General features: G+C 40.0%; 2 protein-coding genes across 7 annotated transcripts in view; one reads left to right on the plus strand and one right to left on the minus strand.

The window, feature by feature from the left end:
* The window catches only part of ESF1 (ESF1 nucleolar pre-rRNA processing protein homolog), a 61,137-nt gene extending 58,389 nt beyond the window's left edge, over positions 1-2,748 (minus strand). Inside the window, exons 1-3 of one of the 3 annotated variants that reach the window (XM_050952049.1) lie at positions 2,700-2,748; positions 1,288-1,326; positions 426-1,134 (exon numbers count right to left, since the gene is read on the minus strand). In XM_050952049.1, coding sequence (XP_050808006.1) covers positions 426-1,101 — 676 coding nt within the window. In that variant the 5' untranslated portion in view covers positions 1,102-1,134; positions 1,288-1,326; positions 2,700-2,748. Of the gene's footprint in view, positions 1-425; positions 1,135-1,287; positions 1,327-2,206; positions 2,227-2,699 lie in introns of those variants that run through there. The other 2 variants (XM_050952048.1, XM_050952050.1) reach the window with 2 other exon arrangements.
* Positions 2,749-2,777: 29 nt separating this feature from the next.
* NDUFAF5 (NADH:ubiquinone oxidoreductase complex assembly factor 5) lies at positions 2,778-21,102 on the plus strand. Of its 4 annotated transcripts, none has more exons than XM_050952210.1 (11): positions 2,778-3,228; positions 5,507-5,547; positions 7,157-7,220; positions 9,773-9,820; positions 9,938-10,041; positions 10,418-10,457; positions 12,655-12,852; positions 14,896-14,956; positions 16,499-16,582; positions 16,957-17,039; positions 17,201-21,102. In XM_050952210.1, the coding sequence occupies exons 1-11, from the start codon at positions 3,007-3,009 to the stop codon at positions 17,282-17,284; spliced, it is 1,029 nt and encodes a 342-aa protein (XP_050808167.1). In that variant the 5' UTR covers positions 2,778-3,006; the 3' UTR covers positions 17,285-21,102. The 4 variants fall into 4 exon arrangements, with proteins under 4 accessions (XP_050808167.1, XP_050808168.1, XP_050808169.1 ...); XM_050952211.1 differs by having other exon boundaries at positions 12,742-12,852; XM_050952212.1 differs by lacking the exons at positions 2,778-3,228; positions 5,507-5,547; positions 9,938-10,041 and having other exon boundaries at positions 7,172-7,220.
* Positions 21,103-21,157: the final 55 nt, after the last annotated feature.

The raw sequence follows: 21,157 nt of genomic DNA on the forward strand, positions 1-21,157 counted from the left end.
CCAGTTCTCTTTTGAAATAGCATTCTTCCCAAAGGGCCTAAAACTGTGAACACATAGGAATGTTGATCAAAGTTGCTCAGACGCTAAAGCAATTTTTGTTTGCAGGATCAAACCTTAAGTTTCTTTCTAATTCCCTTGGTGAATGTATTGATAGATGTCTTCACCATTTTATTCTTTCAAACTGTCCTAACAAATGTGAAACAGCTTTACCACTGGCATTGTTTAAAAATTAGTCTCTCCCAATAAGATGAAACTGCACATATAGAAGCTTTATTTAAAAGCAGAAAAGGCTAGATCAGTTGTTTAAATGACTGATCTTGCAAGTTGGTCCAATAAGATGTCCTCGTACACTTTGTCTGACCTTGCAAAAGACAAATACATACTTTTAAAAAAAGATATATAACATGTTCTTAAATTTAACAAACCTGATTTAGTTTTCTTTTCCTCTAAAGAAAACTTTGTTTTGGGAGCCTTGACTGATTTAGTACTACTTGCTTTTGAAGTCTCTTGTTTGCTCAGAGATGAATCTGAGCTCACCACAATTTGCTTGTTTTTCCCTTTCCATATGAGTCCTTTATCATCCTGTGTAGGATCAATTTCTACATTAATTTTCTTATGGTCCTTTTTCAACTTTGGGCTACATGAGCTGGCAGTGCTCGTGATGCTTTTCTGTCCATTCTGGGAGTCATCAGATTTTGATGGAGCTCCACATTTGTGGCCCATTTCCTGATTAACTATTTTGCTTTCCCCTTCAGTAGGTTTGTCAAGCAATTTCCCAGAGTCTATTCCTCCTTTTGATTTTGACTTTTTTTTCTTCTTCATTTTCTTTCCAGCAAATACTTTGGTGTCAACTCCTGAAAGATCAGAGTCTGAATCTGAAAGATTATAGAACCGTTTCATATCCTCTGCAGAGCTGTGGTTAATAGGGCGGCCTCTTTTATCAACAGTATATTTCAACTTAAACTTCTTGTCATGAAACATAGCCCGAAATCTTTTGTCAATCTTGATTTTGCAGTCTTTTTCTGGCATTTCCCAAAACCTAGGATCCTTTGTAACACGGCTAAACCGCTCATCGCTAGTCAGTTCCTTCTTGGATGCCATTTTTTGACAATTTTGAATCAGAACTTGATAAACCTAAAATGTAAAAATACACACAGACCAATAAACCATAAAATATAGCGCTTAATATAAATGTTAACAAAATAAAATGTTACTTCAATGCATATTACTAAAATAAGTTATATAAATGTTGTGTTAAAGGTAACAGAGCATGCAATATTTACTGACCTCTATATTTTATGGATGTCAGGCAGGAATGAAGTAAGGCTGGAGGAGAGGAAAAAAATTCCTATTTAAAAAGACCTCAATTCAAAATTTAAATAAAGAGCTAAAAGTAGTTTCAGGTTCTACGTCTGTTCAAGTCATCATGCCAAATGTCGTGCTTTTACAATAATATTTTTGTTTTCTTATTGTTTAGGTTTGAATTTATTATTTTTAGAGATGAGAATGTTAGGGTTTTTTAACATATGCAAAGTAAATTGCTTACCAGCACATTTTAAAAAGAAAATAATGTTTGTGTACAGTAAGTACATTGTGTACGGTAAGCTATTCAGCTTAGCTGACTTTACCCAGACATGTTCTGTAGTTAGAATAGGGGCACTCCCTTAAGTAAGTATACTATAGCACAGTAAGTATCTAGTTCTAGAATTAAGAAGAATTATCCTCTTTCACCAGCTTCCCTCTATATAATTCCCCTTTCCTCCTTATAGCTCACTCTGACTGTGAGGAGAATGACAATGATTAAACCAAATTATACTGAGGAACACTGGTATCAAAATACTTCCCTAACCAAAGAATGAAGATTTGTGAGAAGTACCCTAGCACCTTTAATAGCTACCCTTTCTCCTAGTGATTCATCACCACCAGCCCTGGATTCCCACACACAATGCAGGAAACTGACTACTATGAAGTCTGGAACCACGAAGCAGCCCAGCTCTAATGCTGAACAGCTGCATAATCTCTGTTTGCCCTGTTGTTCTTGTCGCAGTGTTTGCCCCAGGATATTAGAGACACAACGGATGAGGGAATATCTTTTATTGGACCAACTTCTGCTGGTGAGAGAGGAGTTACGGAGCTCTGCAGAGCTCTTCCTCGGGTCTCTCTCACTAACAGGGGTTGGCCCAATAGGCGATACGACCTCGCGCACCTTGTCTTCGCAATCACTATGGCAGTTCGTGTCCCGGCTCCCTGCTCTCATCCCTCAGCCTGGCCAGTCTGAAGCCGCGCGGTGACCTCCGCCGAGGGCAGCGCGACTTCAGCCAGAGCAGCATCGGTGTGGCGGCGAGTGGGGGGGCAGGTCACTTCGATCGCCATTCACTTCCCGGGTGTGTTCAGACAAACCTCTTGCCTGAGCCTGGCCGAGGCTCTGCCCAGCCAGCAGGCCTGTGCCGCGGCTAGCGGAGCGGCAACGGCAGCAGCGGCGGCGGCTGGACACGCCACTCCCGCAGGTTCAGACGGCGGCCGGGCTCGCGGCGTGGCCCGGGCGGGCAGTGCCCCCGCCTCCCTTTGCTGAGCACGGGGCCTTCCCCGAACGGATTCAACCCAGCGTCTCCTCAGGCACGCGACCGCGGGGGAGGGGCGTATCCCCTTGGGGGCCACGCGCTTCCGACTAACAGCTCGGCCCCGCTAACGTCCCTCACCTGCCGCCGCTTGCCCAATGCCACCTCCCTCGCGCGCGCGCCACCGGGGTGCAATTAAAAGTGCCCTCGCACGACGGCGACTCGGACACGACTGAAGGCCTCGCTTGAATTGAGCCTGTACGCATGCGCAGCTGTCTCGAGCTCACGCTCTCGGCAGAGGTGACGCTCCTGCGTGATAGAGGCGGAACTATTGGCCCCTGGCAAGGCAGCCACGGAGAGAGTGGGAGAGCTCAGCGCATGCGCAGTGCCTCCTATTCGGACGGGCACTTTGTCTCTGTGGGCGCGAGTATCCTTTGCCTGCCCCCTCATGGGCGCCGCCGCCCTGCTCAGGGGGCCCGGCTCCCTTCTCCTGCGGGCCAGCCCGGGCTGCTGGTGCCGGTGCTTCTGGGCGGCGTCCGGGGAAACCGCCGCCGCTGCCTCGCCAGGCTCCGGGGCCCGCAGCCCCTTTGACCGACAGCTGAAGCGGAAGCAGAAGAACTGGGCGGCGCTGCAGCCCGAGCCCGCCAAGTACGGTTACCTGAGGGAGGAGGTGAGACTCCTCGGGGGCGCTGTCCCCTCACGCGGGATCCGGCCCCTCCCCGGCAGAGGGGAGACGGGACCCCGGCCGTCCCCGGTTCCGGAGCACAGAGGGGCGGGGAGCAGCTCCCGGGCTCTGCGGCCCTGGAGGGAAGCTGGGACCGTGACTCCTCCCGCCCCTAGGTCCCTTCAGAGACCCGCTGCCGTAGACTCAGAATATCAGGGTTGGAAGGGCCCTCAGGAGGTCACCTAGTCGAGTGGTCAGGCTCCCTCCCTCCCTCTGCAGTTTGGCCGGGAGTCTGGGGGTGGGGGGGCTCTGAATTTTTTACTGGTGGGGTGCATGATCAAAATAAGTTTGGATCTAGTCTAACCACCTGCCCAAAGCAGGACAAATCCCCAGACAGGTTTTTTGGTTGTTTTGTTTTTTTTTGTTTTTAACCCCGGTTCCCTAGATGGCCCCCTCATGGATTGAGCTCACAATCCTGGGTTTAGCAGGCTAATGCACAAACCACTGAACTATCCCCCCTGGGCAAAGGGCAGGTGACGCCCCTGCCCCGAGAACCTACTGCAGGGGGTTTTCTCTGCACTCTCAGCGATGCCGGTAAAAGCTGCCAGCTAAAGAGCTTCCACAGTGTCATACAAATAACAAAGCACGTGTACGTGCAGCCCCCTCAGCGTCAATTGCATGAAATAAATTGGTGGCCATACTGTCTCATTCCTTCTGCTACCAGCGTGGCCTTGGATTGCTGGCAGGACCTGCACCATACACACTTTTTTTAACAGAACACTTTTTGCACTCATATGCTTGTCTCCCATTTTGAGAGGGTGGGGAAGGTTAGTAAAAGGTGGGTGTTAATTTGGATTTATAATCTGGGGTAGTAGTTGGTTAATTTGGGTGCATTGAGAATGTGTGACCACTTGCCTGGGCATGTAACTGTAAAAATGGATAGATGGGGAAAGGAATAATGAAAATGTGGTTTGTGGCTGTACAGGAGGAAAGGATATATAGGCAGATGCATGTTCGCAAAAGCCTGAAAGAGCTGAAGTGGCAACACTCACTTGACAAAGGGGTAGAGTGCATCCACCTAGAATATGGTTTGTACAGTATTAATGATCACATGCATCTCCCTCCTCCAAAGGTAAAGGGTGTCATTGTAAGGTGTCCAGGGTCTGGCTGGTTGTTGAACAGATCCTGGCTGTACTCCACCTGGTTATCCCTTTTCTGGACCATGCTGAAACCTCTTCCTTGTCTACTGTCTGGGGTGGAGGGGAGAGGCATGTTTCTCTTCTTTAGAGTGTGGGGTTCCTTCTCTTCAGGATGCAGTGTCCACAGTGGTTACAGTGGAGGTGGCAGGGTCCCTGGTAGGTAAAGCACTCAGTTCATAAAAGGCACAGGTCAGGCAGGTGACTGAGAACTCATTTTCCTTCACCTTCTGTTCTCCTTCCTCAGCTCTTTCCCCTTTTGCAAAGCACTAAGGGCTTGTCTACACTGGCACTTTACAACGCTGCAACTTTCTCACTCAGGGGTGAGAAAAAACACCCCCTTGAGCACTGCAAGTTTCAGCGCTGTAAAGTGCCAGTGTAGAGAGTGCACCAGCGCTTGGAGCTATTCTCCTTGTGGAGGTGGGTTGTTTTTATAGCGCTCGGAGAGGTCTCTCCCAGCACTGTGCCATGACTACGCAAGCTACATTAAAGCGCTGCTGTTGCTAGTGAAGACATACCCTGACACTGCTGCCTGAGAATGAGTTTTGCTATCTCCTTTGCCAAGTTACTGCCAATATTCTTGTTCCTGTGAGAGTGCCATAACGTGATATGAACTTCTGGTAGCCTTGACTCCTGAGCAGCACAGTCTGAAAGGGCTATGAGACAGGTTGCTCCTGAAGGGAATATTGTGTTGTGGGATTGCAGGTGTACTGCTTATGTTGGTATAGGTTTGTGCATGTCCACATTGCTACTGTGCTTGTATAGAATTATACAAGCATGGGGGCTTTGCTCCTGAAAAGGAGCAAAACTATGCCAGAAGAAGTGGAGAGTTCTGCTGGTAGGTAACAAAATTAAGTGTGGATACATGCAAGGCTGTGCTGAAAAAAAGTATGAACTTTGCTGGGACAACTTTCTAGTGTAGACCTGGCCCAGGATTTTGTGATTTGACCCTCTAACAGCCCCTCCCTCTTTGTCCCCACCCTGCAGTGCTAACAAAAAAAGAACTTTCTACTCTCAGGGAGAACAGGAATAGGAAGCTGATGGTTAAGTTTATAATGCCTGTATCTCAATCTCTTGCATTTCTCTAGGTTGGTGGCAGAGTAGCAGACCGGGTGTTTGACATAACCAGGTAAGTTAATGATTTTGAGCGAGAGATATCCAGTATCTTTTGACTCTGGAATCTAACCAGTTAAAAGTATGAATTAAAGTAGATTCTAGTACTGTATCTGTCTGAATCCCTTTGCCAGTTTTTGTGGTTCAATCACCACATTTGTTTGTTTTCTTTTTTCCCTCACTCCTGTGTTGTGTAAGGGCCCATATTTGGGGAAAGTAAAGGAGTTGTATATTCAGGAAAAACAGTGAAACTGATTATAGATCAAATACTGTCAAATGTACAAAGTAAAAAAAAAAATAATAATAATAAAGAAATATTTTCCCTCTGATCTTTCAGTTACAGTAATTGTAGGTCTTGTTTGTGTTAAAATTATAGTGTCTCTTTAGTAAAAATTTAGTTCTTAGGTATTTCAGTATTTACATAACATCAGAGCTGGCAAATTTACGAGACTCTCATTGTCCACAGGTTATTAGGGAAGCTGAGCAAGGTCCAGGGACAATGTCCTAGTTATTGGCCTAATCTCCCCTTGCTGCGTGTGTGCCCTCCTCCCTGCCCCACACAGAAAGTGGGAATGGAAAGATGGGTGGGATCACTATCAGAATGATGTCTCTGAATGTTATATAGGAGGCTCAGTCTTTTGTTTCACTCTGTAGCTATTAGATGTCTGAATGTGAAGTTCTATCCCCCTTTCATCTCTGTTCCGCAGGCAGGAGAAAGAGGAGCTTGCTGCAAAGTGAGTGGGGCAGTACAGTACTGTGCTAAACGTAAACTATTAAAATAATAAAGGGATCTTTTAAAAAAAAGATTTGACAAGGCAAGAAAACTGTTTCTATGCTTGTTTCATTTAAATTAAGATGTTAAAAGCAGCATTTTTCTTCTGCATAGTTAACTTTCAAAGCTGTATTAAGTAAATGTTCAGTTGTAAAAATTTGAAAGACCAGCCATAATGTTTTATTCAGAGTTACGAACAGCCTCCATTCCCAAGATGTGCATAAAGCTTAGATTCTACTGTAGTAGCAGTGAAACTGAACACCTTGTAAATATAGTGCTTTGCTGCTGTATCACGAAGCTGTGAGCAGCAGCAGCAGAAGCAGTGCAACTATGTCTGCCAATTCAGGAAGTCAGCACTACATGGATTTACACTGGTTCACAAATTTTAATTCTTCAGATGTTTATGGCTTATACTCTCACCATTGGTAGGAGAAGCTTGCCACTGTTAAGTGAGAAAGTAGATTTTAAAAATCTACTAAGATGTCCTTACTGTCCTTCTCAAACATTGACTTATTTTGAAAGCCAGTGTTTTATTCTATAGAAACTTGAATTAAAGTTAAAGACTTAACATAACTTTTATGTAAATAGAACATATAATGAAGTTGCATATTTTTATTTTCTAGAATTATTGTGGTAAGAAAACACACATGAAGTCATAAATGGGGAAAATATCCTTCAAGTTACATGTATCAAGTGCCATTAAAGGAAATATGGGCAATATACACCAAAGGAAAATGACTTTAAGCTGTTTTTATTGACATTAATTGAAATCTTATTTAGTCAGAACTTCATAAATTTATGAAATATAGTCGTTTTATTTGCATGCTAAGGAATTTACAATTCTTTTGCTTAGAACATTCCCTCTTGCGTTGGATGTTGGTTGTGGAAGTGGCTACATAGCTCAGTATCTCAACAAGGTACTGTATGTTTATGCTTGTGTCTAAAAATAGTACAAATCATTCTTTGTCATGCTGTGCTATTCACAAATGAAACTTAGAGATTCTTCGAAATCTCGTGTGTAACTTGTTGCTTCGTAATTCTTAAGTCACAGTTTAGAGGTGTGATTCTCCCACCCTCACCTCTAAAATGTATTTCCATGAAAGATGTAAACTAGACCCGGGGTTCTCTCAACACATTTTTGGGTGGCTTCAGAGTGCAGCCACCAACTCTCGTTGCTGCCCACTCTGATGATTTTTCCTAAAATAATTAACTTTAGGAAAAACAAATAAATAGGCACGTACACATGTCCAAATCACTGTAATTTATTTATGTAGGGTTTTTTCTCTTTTTGCAGTCTCAACAATTAAAAAATAATGTACAATTGTCTCTGTTCTTTACTGGACCTAAACAGAATAGAAACACAAATAAGGTGCTTTGCATGCTTTGCCTTTTTTGGTGAGTGTTTCTTTTTTTTTTTTTTTAAAGAATTGCTAGCTAGTAAGTCTGCTATTGTGAAAATTATGTTTATCTGTTTGTTAATATTATTTTTCACAGCAGACTTGCTAGCTAGTATGGAGTCTGCTGTGAAAAGTGGTAATTGTTAATATCACTTTTCACAGCAGAGTTACTCAGCCCTGGCAAGAGGGGAACAAATTAACCCCTGGTTGGGGAGGTGGATAGGGGGCCCAGAGGTGATGCAGGTGGGAGCCCAGGGTGGGAGCCCAAAGCCCTGTGGCTGGGAACTGGAGCCTGCCACCCCAAGGTCAAAGACTGCTGCCCACCACGCTAGAGCTGAGGCCCAATCCTCGCCTCCTCCAGGAAGATGGGGAACTCATGCTGGCCGCCTAGTCCTACAGTGCTTGTGGCTCCTGAAGGGGAGATGGACCAGCCCCTGCTGGTGGCCTCAGGGGAGGGGTTGATGCTTTGCCTTACCTGCCCCCTAATCTCTGCCCAGGAGGCTAGATAGTTCAGTCTTTGTCACCTCAGTTAAAACTGCCAACAAAGATACCAATTGCAATAGTGGTTCTGGGATGTGAACCATCTTCCCATTATGAATTGAACGGAGACCACTGATTCCTTTCACACAGATCACTGAATCATCACTAGACGGTAACTTACAGTTTATAGCACCTTGGGTCAGACTTAAACTGGTGTTCTTAAGATGAAAAGTCCTATCAGCCACTCCTCCATATTTAGACTACTTTACTGGAAAGTAACCAGTGAGACCATAATTAAATTTAGCACGTAAGATAAACTGAGGATGTATTCCTTTTTGGTAGTCTCTTGTTTTTATGAAATACTTTAAAATACTTTTTTACACAGTTGTTTGCAGTGTTGTGGTTGCCAAGTTGGACCCAGGATATGAGAGACACAAGGTAGGTGAGGTAATATCTTTTATTGACCCAACTGCTGTTGGTGGAAGGTACATGCTTTTGAGCTACACAGAGCACAGACCTGAAGAAGAGCTCTGCTTAGCTTAAAAGCTTGCACCTTCCACCAATAAAAATTGGTTTTAAAAAAAAAATTACCTCACCTACCTTGTCTTTCTAAAATACTAAAACTCTTCAGGGGCAACATTGTGCTTTTGAGTAGATAAATTCAGCTGGTGATAGTGTACAGAACATACATGCATTCAGTATGTAGTGGCATGAAGAGAAGCGTTAAAGCTAATTCATCTGATTCTGAAGTAGCAGTAGACAAAGTGTAGACAAAGTGATTAAAGCAAAAAATGACTAAAACCATGTACAGTATCAAAGCTGCACATAGTGTAAATTAAGTCTGTAATGACTTTTAAAACTATAATTCCTGGATTTTCTTTATGCTGACAGTAGCATCACACCCAACACTAACATTTTCTCCAGTACTTTACTATAATTTTCTTAATGAGGTTTGTCATCATAATGCATCTCCTGGTTATCTGAAGGCTAGATTAATATAATGCACACATTGGGATGCACCATAAGGCTCTTCAGAAACTAAAGCTAGTGCAGAACCCCCCACCACCTCCTTAATAAATGGAGTCTCTTGCCCTGAATGTGTATCAATCAGTGCTCCATGATCTGCACTTGGTTTCCTGTGGGTTTTTGGGGGAAGTTGAAGGTGTTGGTATTAACCTATCAAACCTTCCTACCTGAGACTTTTTCCCCGTGCCACTGTTATCTCCATGGATAAAATCTTCAGATGTGCTCAAGCTGGACCTATCTCAGAATAAGAGGTGGGGGCTCTGGCAAGGCTTCCTCTGTAAACGCTTTTTTAATTTGTATTATGCCTCTACCCCAGTCTGAAATATCACAAATCTGTTGACCTTAACACATGCTTGGCAGTGTGGCTTGATTAGGAGGGATGCTGAAGAAGCAAACATTATTGGAGGGGAAGGTGCGGGGAGAATGCATAGTGGACTCTTTTATTTTTGAGGTTGTCTGTTTTTACTTACTGTATTTAAAATATTTTAAGACACCTAAAGCGTTCAGAGAGATTGCCTCTTCTTGGTTTATAAATCTAAATATTTGACAGATTTTTCTTATTTCAGGAAACAGTTGAAAAACTTTTTCAAGTAGATATGGCAGAGAATGCTCTGGTGAGTAGCAATCTGACTTCTGCCTGCCATGCTCTAATTCCACAATACTGAGAAACAAAAGAAATATAGCATCAAATGCGGTTTGAAATTCTGTGTATTTATTCTAACCTGACTTAGAAAAATACTATGGAAACTGAAATCCCCACTGTCAGTGTTGTAGCTGATGAAGAATTCCTTCCCTTCAAAGAAGACACCTTTGATCTTGTTGTTAGCAGTTTAAGGTTTGTATTAATCATTTCACTAAAGTTTAATGTTTGTAAAATCAGATAAGGGGATAGCAATGTTCTTGGGCAAGAAAATAAAGGGTTTAACTAGGCAATGGCATTTGAATGGTATTTCTGAAGTCAAGCATTTTCTAGTCTTAAATATCTTTGATAGTACTGGATATGAATTTAGTCATTCTTGAATACTATCAAATTTGTTGTGCAGGTATTTGACAACTTGTGTAATTACATTAAAAACTTGTATTGGGGAAGAGTTGATGATAGTTCTTTGCTTTGGCTTCTGAAGTGTTTTTTTGCTGTGACAACTACTTGCCTTTACTCAAATTTTATTCACCACTTTAAACCTTAATAAAATGTACACTTTGTATTTTAGTTTGCATTGGGTGAATGACCTTCCTAGAGCTTTTAGAGAGGTAAGAAAAACTGTTGCTGTTACCGGTAATCAGAACTAATTTTGGTTTGTAGTTACTTCTCATATGTACTTCCTTCTTCTTTTGCTTATTTCTAAGATGTGTGTAGACAGCTTGTGTTGAAATATTTTTGGTCATATCCCTAGAAGTCTGATTAAATATGATTTTAATACTGTCCACCCATTTTGTTGTTGTCTGTCATTAAGAGGATTCAAATTCTGCTACTATGAGACATTAGCTAGAAAAGAAATGACACCACTCTTCACATACTTTGTATTGATAAGAGTTTAAATACCTGAGATGACAAAATTAACAGCTGTGAATTGATTTATCCATATTGATTTTGATACCTTGTTAAGATTGTCCTTTGGTTAACCCATGGAACACGTCTTTCTGAGTGATAACCAAACATATAACATAACTTGTACACACAGTCCAGTCTCAAAGCAGTTGATAAAACATGTTATGTTATATTCAACTTTCTTAGACTGCAACAATTTTCCATGCAGAAGTATTTCTTACATCAGAATCTCTTTCAATTTGCAGCTAGATATAAAGGAATTTTCTTCAGTTAAAAACTGCTTGTGCTTTATGACTAACTTCCTGCTATGTAACTTTTGGACCAATGGCTTAAAGTAATGGATTTGCAGCTAATGTCTTAAACTTAGCCCACATATACTTGATACTAGTTACTGAACGGTGCTGTCTGCTGACCAAATGTCTCTACATGAGCACCGAATAAGACACCTTGGCTGATAACCTGATTAAATACGACTCATTCACCCAACTATCTTGCATTGCACATTACTTTGTAAGTCAGATCACTTACTTCTTTTATATAAATTATCTGTTTCGTCAGAACTGGATGATTCAAGAAATAAGTATCAGTCAGGAGCCTTTTTACCACAATGACATTAGTTGGAATTCATTGGAAGCAAGTGGTGACTGAAGGTGGTTACTATCTGATAAGTCTGATTAGCTGTTTATTACCAGACTTATTTTATTTGTCCATTCATAGTGGACAGTTTTTTCTATGCTAAGCAAAATACTTATGAAGCTTGTTGGCATTCTCACAAGAGCGGTTCAAGAATTCAAGTGTTAAAATGTTCTTTCAGCCTAGGGGTTTCTCTGGATCAGAGATGGTTATACTACTACACCATCTAAGGACAGACTGTTATCACAAATTCCTCCGTTTGTCACTCATTCGCAAGAACAAAAATCACTTTTGGAAAGTGAGGGAAGTCTACTTCTCTATCCTAAACTCTTAAAATTCAAACTATTTACAATACACCTCTGGAAAAGTGGCAAAAATACATAACCTGTCCTCCTGTATTTTCTGTTCACAAGTAAATAGCTGCAGATGTTCTTGTGTCTGTTAAGAATTTTCCATGCAGATACAATAGTCTTGCCTATGCATAGGCATGTTTTGAATTTAATGTGATTTGGTAGTACTTGGTTTCCTAGGGAATTGCTCCAAGGCACAAATGCAGAATGATTACTTTGGTTCAGTATGGAAGATTTTATAGCCTGTTATGCCACTAAAAACTCTGGCAGGACCTCCTCATGTTAATAGAACCCGATACTCTACTCAGAAATCTGGGCACACACTTAAGATCCATCTTGTGTGCACAATTACTTACGTTTCAGCGTATAAAATCAGATACATTTGCTTCAAAATGGTCAGTTATAAGTACAATTGCCTTGCCTTTTCTAAATCAGTGGGAGTTGGACTAGGCCCTGAATCATCATCTGATATTAAATTTCACTCAGTTGCATTCTGCTATTGCAGCAGTTTGAAAGCAAATTGTGTTGAATGAATGTTTGGTATAGTGTGTGATAAAGAAATTTGACTAAGGTATCTTTCAGATGTGGGTTACTGCTGAGTTCAGACAGTAAATTGAATTGATTATAACAAACTTTCATTTATTTTATCTCGTCTTACCAAGTATTTTAATATTTCCTGTATAAAATGAATTAAAAGTAGAACCTCCAACAGAAATAAAGCATCCAACTTTAAGCTTCTTGTTTCTTTAACTCTAATTCTTCAAGTGCTGGGAAGTAAGGGGAGGGGCTGCTCAATTGTTTCAGTGATCTTGGTGCTTCATCCTTTCTCTACAGGCAAAAAGAAAATTTTAAGAACTTTGTACCAGATATTAAAAGTCTGCAAATGTTACTATTAAGCAGATTTTCTGTATTATAGATTCATCAAGTCCTTAAGCCAGATGGAGTATTTATTGGTGCCATGTTTGGAGGAGAAACTCTGTATGAACTTCGCTGTTCTTTGCAGCTAGCAGAACTGGAAAGAGAAGGAGGATTCTCACCACATGTATCTCCCTTCACTGATGTCACTGATTTAGGACATCTGCTGGGAAGAGCTGGCTTTAACACGTTGACTGTGGTAATTATCAATATGATGAGTGGAACAGTTTGGAAAATTAACAGTGGTGCCAATGAGTAATACAAAACTCCTTGGGTTCTAGGATAAAGGATGTTGGTTTGTTTCTATTAGCCTTTCAATAGGGAGGTAATAGAGCAAATAACCTGGGCGTGGCATATCTCCATGGGATAGTCAGCATGATTCTTTAGCAAAGGCAGGTTATCTTCATGGAAACTAATAAAGAAATGTACTGTTGATCTGTGTTCATGGTTTCAAAGCTGTAGGAAATTGCAGTGGAGAAGACGTTACTTGCCTTCGTAGGACTGGTTCTGTCTTGAGCATAAGTAGTCTGCTCTTAATTTTACTAACAAGGAAGTCTGACTTGACTAAATCAGAGGTGACTGTCATAGCTAAGGTGATAGTGATTTTCCCTCTTTATATTTCTAGCTCCAAAGATCAAATAGGTGCTGAGACTAGCAGTAATACATGTCATAAGGTGGTATTAGGTAAAAACTTGTTATTATAGCGATAGGTGCAAATTAAAAACTTAAGTTGGTGAATGACAAGCTACATGAACTTGTGCTCACCTTGAAATTAACTGTCCAAAGCATCTTAATGTTTTTATGAAACCAAATAAATACATATAAACATATTAATTAAATGAGTGCATTTACTAAGTATACTAGACGTGACCTAGTTGATAGTTGGTCACAAAACTACAATTGTGCCCAGACTCCTAAAGCTGCCTCATAATTGTTGCTAAACTGTGTGTATTGCATGCCTTGAGCTTTACAATGAACTAAACCTTTTCTTTCTTTAACGTTAATTGAGGTAAATATTTTCAATTTACGTGTTTGAGGTGTTTAGATATGGACATAGGTGCCTAACTAAGTGGCCTGATTATTCGGAGATGTGGGAACCCATAGTTCTGGTTTAAGTCAATTGCTCATTTGCCTTAGCAATGTAGATGTGTTGTAATTAAGTACTGTATTCTGTCTGAAAAGTATCTTGACGGGACTTGTATTGAACCCTGCTATAATTTTAATTTAGTAATGCATTGAAGAACCATAAACCTGTTAGATCTGTTGCTGTTCCTGTCAGGACTGTTACACTCTGGTATTAGGAATATGGACCACAAAAGAAATTTTGTAATCAAGATGTGTAAACTTTGGGTACATAGAGATTGGAATATTATATGCATGTTCTTTCATAGACGTTTAAAACCCCATACATGGAACTGGACTTGGAGAAGGTGGTCTTTTACTTGGGCTGTGTAAAACAACTCTTGTAGTTTATGGAGACTGACATCTCCATTTGGTGAACTGTGTATATCTCTTGCAAAAAGGAGTTTGAAGTGTCAGAGTAGTTCTGGATAATCTATACCTTGAGTAGCAGAGTGGCTTATACTGTTTTTAAAATCGATAGGTATGAGATTGCAGTGTTTCCTTTAGGATGCGAAACTCCCTTCTGTCATCCATCTCCTGGTTGTGCTCTACAAGAGGCAATAATCCATTGCTTCCCTTGAAGACCACAGCATCAGCTAGTTAGGAATTTGGCAGCACTGAATTTATTGCCTCTTTACTTCTATTTACAATTCAACTTGTTTATATAAAATCCTGTAGTTTTGACACCTGGCTACTTTAGCCTTCCTCTGGTCTCAGCACCATTATAAGTTACTGAGATCAGCTGAGGTGGTGCTTTTGCACCTAGAGGTCCAGCAGGGCTTGGCTTGGATAGCTTCTGGTCCACACAACATTTTTGAGAACTTCAGACCTACTAGTAAAAATGTAAGACACTAATGGTCAGTTGCTGTTTTTCTCTTCGTTTTGCTTATACTGGCACTTGAATCTGAATTTGGTGATTCAAGTTGAGTTACTAAATATATTTCTATAGGAATGTAGATATGGCTATCCATGTATAATGTTTTTCTTAATGTGATTATGTTGCATAAATGGGAGACAAGTAGTAAAACAAGTTGTATAGTCTTGCAAATTATTTTCTTTTCATAGAGCAATCTCTTGTTTTGCTTTAATTACCTATACACTTGAATTAAACATTTTTTAGGATACTGATGAAATTCAAGTCAACTATCCAGGGATGTTTGAGATCATGGAAGATTTGAAAGGCAAGTAAATTTTTCACAAACAACATGTAGGTTATTGTTCAAAATTGGCTAAATACAATAAGGTGTGGTAGTATTTGGAGGCTAGAGGTTGTACCTGTTTCTTGACTCCAGCTAAACTTTGCAGAAAAGTTGTCCTGTTATCTGAGAATTGTGAAGTGCTTGACTAGGAAGAATTATTCATTCTAGCCTTGGAATGCCTGAATTGATATATTAATTAGGGCTGACGAGTGATTAAACAATAATAGAATACAATTTATTTAAATGAATTGTATGTTTTCTACATTTTCAAATATATTTATTTAAATTATAACACAGAATACAAAGTGTACAGTGCTCACTTTATATTTATTTTATTACAAATATTTTGTTTTTTACAATGCAATTAAATAGTATTTTTCAGTTCCCCTAGTACAAGTACTATAGTGCAGTCTCTTTATCATGAAAGTTGAATTTACAAATATAGAATTATGTACAAAAAAACTGCATTCAAATATAAAAGTTGATAGACTACAAGTCCACTCAGTCCTATTTCTTGTTCAGTCAATTGCTCAGACAGACAAGTTCGTTTACATTTGCAGGAGATAATGCTGCCTACTTCTTGTTTACAATGTCACGGGAAAGTGAGAACAGGTGTTTGTATGGAACTGTTGTAGCTGGTGTCACAAGATATTTACATGCCAGATGCACTAAAGATTCATATGTCCCTTCATGCTTCAAACCACCATTCCAGGGCAAATGCATACATGCTGATAACGGGGTCTGCTCTATAACAATCCGAAGCAGTATGGACCAACGCATGTTTATTTTCATCATGAGTCAGATGCCACCAGCAGAAGGTTGATTTTCTTTTTGGTGATTCTGGTTCTGTAGCTTTTGCATCAGAGCGTTGCTCTTTTAAGACTTCTGAAAGCATGCTCCATACATCATCTGTCTCAGATTTTGGAAGGCACTACAGATTCTTAAATCTTGGATTGAGTGCTGTATCTATCTTTAGAAATCTCACATTGGTACCTTGAGTTTTATCAAATGTGCAGTGAAAGTGTTCTTAATGAACAACATGTAGTGAGTCATCATCCGAGACTGCTATAATATGAAATATATGGCAGAACACGGGTAAAATTGAGCCAGAGACATACAATTCTTCCCCATAGAGTTCCGTCAAAAATTTAATTAACGCATTATTTTTGTAATGAGTGTCATCAGCATAGAAGTATGTATTCATTCAGATTCTGGAAATAAGCAGACTAACTTGCTTATTTAAAAAAATCAAGACCATTACATAGCAGAATAAGTCTTCTGGACGATAACATAGTGAAATGGTTAACTTTATAAACCATAAATTGTAATACAAGCTATGCAAGGCTTTTGCATCTTCGCAGTGTAAAGTAGATGTTCCCTTGAATCAAATCTCTGTATGCTGTACCGTTCTATTTGGAGGATTCTGCCTCTGTATTGACTAATATAAATGTGTGATTTACGCATGAAATTTCAAACTCATGGTGTATGCTGTATCTTTTTTTTAAAGCTGAAACATATTTTTAGGTATGGGAGAGAGTAATTGTTCTTGGAATAGGAAACCTATCCTACACAGAGAAACCATGTTGGCAGCTGCAGCAATATATCAAGGTATATAATTTAATAGCTATCTTTTTAGACTTCATTTGTTCTATGTTTTTTCCATGTTACTTTTTTTTTAACCTTTCTTATCTAAGACACAATTTGGTTGTCCAATTTTAACACAAGTACCATTTATTTTTGTAATATCTTTTTAATAGTATTTACTGTAGATTTGAAATAGATTCACATTTTGTATGGTTGTGATCTCATTTTGTCTTCTGTCTTCTATACCTTATTGCAGTCAGAATTTTAAGGGTCTCCCTTTCTGCACAGTAAAAATAGCTTTCAAAAATATATAGTTGCATTCAGCAAAAACTATTGTCAGATTCAACATTTCATACTTAATTTTTCAATGTATAAAAACCCATTTCTCTTTTTAATAGAAATGTATGGAAGTAATGATGGTTCAGTACCTGCTACATTTGAGATTTATTACATGATAGGCTGGAAATTCCAAGAGTCACAGGTAACAAGAAGCTTACCCATTGCTTTATGCTTGAATGTCAATAACTCCCATATTTCACAAGATAGCACCTTTTTTGTTCTAAGCATCTAAGGGGCTTTTTAAAGGCTTGTGTGATTTTGTTTTGAACATAAAGATTAACCCTTTGTTTGTTTTTTTTTCAGGCAAGACCTGCCCAGAGAGGTTCTGCAACAGTGTCATTTGGCGATCTGGCAAAAATAAATGCACTTATTTCAAGAAAAAAGTAGTTCATCCAATAGTTACGATTGTACTGGATCTCTTATGGAACTTGGCATTGCAGATATTCTACAGTTGTCAGGTTTCTCCTGTTAATGTCACTTTGAAGAGCTAATAAAGTAGTTACAGGACTTGGTTTATGTTTTTTTCAATGCATAGCAGTAAGAGAACATAGTATCCATTAAAATTTCTATAGAAAGATGTTATCAATACATTAATAGAAGGGTGAAACTTTCTTTTTTGGTAACTGACAGTTTTCAGATGTAATGTCTGTCTTCGCCATTTCAGTGCTAAGGATTGCTCCAAAGGGAGTAACTTTTTTGTTAGTATTTGGGTACTCTGGGTATAATGATTTAATGATATTAAAGAGAGCATCTGCCTGGTGCTGTGAACAGGATTTTCAACTGAACTAATAGGGAAAAACGTCTGCAAATACACAGATCCTATTTAATATGTAAGTAGTCTGAAGATGTTTTTGTTTGTTTGTTTGTTTTCTTTGGGGGCCTCAAAATATGGGTAAAAACACTTGGCCATCAGTTGTTGAAATTCTCATGTTTGACCTGCATGTAAAGAGAAGTGAAGGAAACCATCCTTGTAAGAGAAAATACCTTGCTCAAGAACTCAGCTAAGTGTCTTACTTCAAAGTATGTACAACTAAACAGTTACTGTGAGATCATTATTTTCTAGGAACAGTGATTTACTGTGTGCATTGAGTGAAAGAACCCAGAAAATGCTATCATTGGAGTCTAATTCTTTACTTAACTATTTGAGCAAGACTCCATCAATGAGGCATGGCAATGCTATTTGTTTCCACACTGACTTGCATTCTAGTGCTGTAAAGAAAAGGGCAAGGACAATACCAATCTAGTAGCCTGACGACAATGCTATTCAGCCTAGGGAGCTTATGCAACATTCTGTTAGAGTCAACATGGTAGAACCCATGTAGAAAACATACTAGTCCGTAAGTGAAGTATACCTAGCTCTTTAGTTAGTAACAGTGGAATAAGTATTCACCAACACTATTAGTTTTGGGGAGGGTTTAGTTTCATGATCAGAATACTAAAGTGAGAGTTCTAAATGGGAGACAAGTCTCTTGTGTTTCTCTCTTGTATACAGAAACTTCCCTCTCCTTGGCTGAGTAATATCACTGACATCAGGAAGGGGGAACATCTTGTTTTTGAGTTAATAGGCATTTTTCTGGGCAACTTGCAGTGTCTGCCCTCTACTATTTAATGTAACTAATTTATGACAGCTTACTTTAAAAAGTGTGCAAACGAGGAAACAGTTGCCTATCAGACATCCACCTTTACTTTGGAATCCAGAACCCGAGCAACCACCAGATAGTCATTTTAGAGCTAGTATTTGTTAAATAACTGTTCCTACCCTCCTCTACTCCCCTCAAGGTGTTAAGCCCTTTAATGCTATATCCTATAGTATTTGACAGCCAAGGAATTGCATTTTTTACAGCAACAACTTTGCTGTATTACAAGTACAGGATAGTACACATGAACAGCAATAGTAGTAATCCCAAGTAATATTTATACACAGTGTGGCTGACTTAATTTCAGGCTTTTTATATCTAGATTCTCAGCCCTAAAGTGCATTGCAACAGTTGGACATTGTGCTGTCAGCACTGTCTTAATTCAGTCCTGGTCCACACTGCACAGGTCAACATAAGGCAGCTTACATGGACCTAATTATGACAGTGTCTAAACTACAGCCTTGTCCTGCCAATGTAAGTCCCCATCTACACTGCCATAATAACCACCCCCACTAGAGGCATAGGGGTTATGTTGGTGTAGTTAGGGTGATGCAGTGTCTGTGTAAACATTGTGTTACTTACAGCTGCTGTTAGCACTCTCGTTAATTTCACGGCTCTGGTGGAGTGGGCGGGGGGGCAGGCTATGAAGCTGGGACAGCTGGACCCCACTGCCTATGGGCAAGAAGCCCCAGGTGCTGTCTCACTGCCTACTCCCCTGGCAGGGAACAGGAAGGCGAGAAGTTCTGGGAGCCTGTGGGCAGCTGGGCTCCTGGCAGAGAGCTGTCAACAGAGCTGAGAGATTGGGTTGTCAGCTCCCCCATACTGTTCTTTTTAGGTCAGTGGAAGTACTCTTAGTGACAACTTGCACCACCACCCCCAGGAGGATAGTGTTGACATGCACCACTGCAGTAATTACTCCTAATATAGGTTGAATTAAGTTTTTAGTGTGGACATACCCTTTTTCATTATGCCTGTTGTAATAAAATAATCCAGTAGGTGGAGTTCGACAGAATGGTACAGCATACTCCAAGCAATAAAGTCATAACTGTTTGTCAACCCTGCGTATAAAGAAACCTTCAAATAGAATTGAAAAACCATCCTATCTTCTACAGTATTGGGTTTCTATTTATATTATTATTAGCAATGCACTCAGACTGAAAGGAACACTCATGTTTTCCCAAATGTTGATTTTTAGTTAATTGCATGTACTAATATTTTTTTTTCTAAATTTTTGCTTTGAGTTTCTTCTCAAGCACTGTGGCTCCTGGTTATGACTAGTTAGGTGTGAAGGGACTAGAGAGAATGAAGAGGAATGTTGTGTGGAAATGTTAATTAGGAGAGTTGCTGCTGTGCCTGGTTCTTCTACCACTCAATCAGCACTTGGGTAGGAGAGAACTGAAATGTTAGAAACTTCTTCTGTTTCCTTTGCAGAGATGAAGAATGTGTCACTGGTAATAGGAAAAATGGGCATTGTGGACAGAGAAAGTGCAGATTTGTTTCCCTCCCCAGTGCACGAAAGAGAGAATACAGACAGCACCTAACTTGGGAGAAGGCTGGGAGTTACTGGTGTAGGGAAGAATTAGTAGGTACTGCACAGGATCCTTGCTAGTTGGTAGGCAGGAGATTGGTCCTGCTGTTTGCTTGTATATTTAAAAACTCAATAATACTTACTTAATTTAACTTCCTCAGACTATTCACAGTACATGATGTAGCAATTCATGTCACTAACATTCACCTTACAAACTTAAAAGCTGGGTCTACTTTATAAAATCTTCAGGTAAAAAAGCCTCGTATCTTGGGTTTTCAAGTGGTATGGGAGCAAGGATATTATGTTAATAGACCAGATCTTGCTTTCATGGAAGGCGATGGCAAAACTTTCCCACTTGCTTCTCTGGGTTAGGATTTAGGTTGCTAGCACCCCTAAAGGAGTTTCTCAGCAGCATTTGCTCCAACTTCTGAAATATTACACCAAAAAGGTGATTAGTGATAAACACATTCATTTAACGAACATTCAGTGTCTGACCTTTGCCCTGCAAAGATCTATGCATGTGTTTAATTAACCTGAAGCACATGAGTAATCACATTCAAGTGAAGGGATAATGAAGCATGCACATAAGTGGTTGTAGGTTCAGGGCTTAAGTATGTACAGTGTTACCAGTAGTGATTATGAAGTATAAATTAAGTGCAAAAAAACCAGTAATGCAATATTAAGCTCAGAGCATGGTACTTCTTGAAAGGATAGGGGTGCAAATCCTGCTCTTCTGCCCAAATTCTAATTTGGGTGATTATATTCTGCTTACCTAATATTTCTTCTGATGTTTTAGCTTCAGAGTGTCCTAGGTTCTGTTAATGAATAGAACTGAAAGCCTTAAGGGGTTCAGTTTATCCCCTTTGCTTTATAAAAGAAGAATAAACATACTCCACCACTATATTATTGGTCTACTAGTCTGTGACCTATATTTCAGCATACCTGTGCAAACTAATACTTTTATTTTTGAATTTTTAAGTACTGTATAGACCAGGAGTGGGCAAACTTTTTGGCCTGAGGGCCACATCTGGGTGGGGAAACTGCATGCAGGGCCATGAATGTAGGGCTGGGGCAGGGGGTTGCAGTGCAGGAGGG

Source organism: Gopherus flavomarginatus, chromosome 4 (assembly GCF_025201925.1).
Source record: "Gopherus flavomarginatus isolate rGopFla2 chromosome 4, rGopFla2.mat.asm, whole genome shotgun sequence".
In the NCBI taxonomy this organism is placed as follows: Eukaryota; Metazoa; Chordata; order Testudines; family Testudinidae; genus Gopherus; species Gopherus flavomarginatus.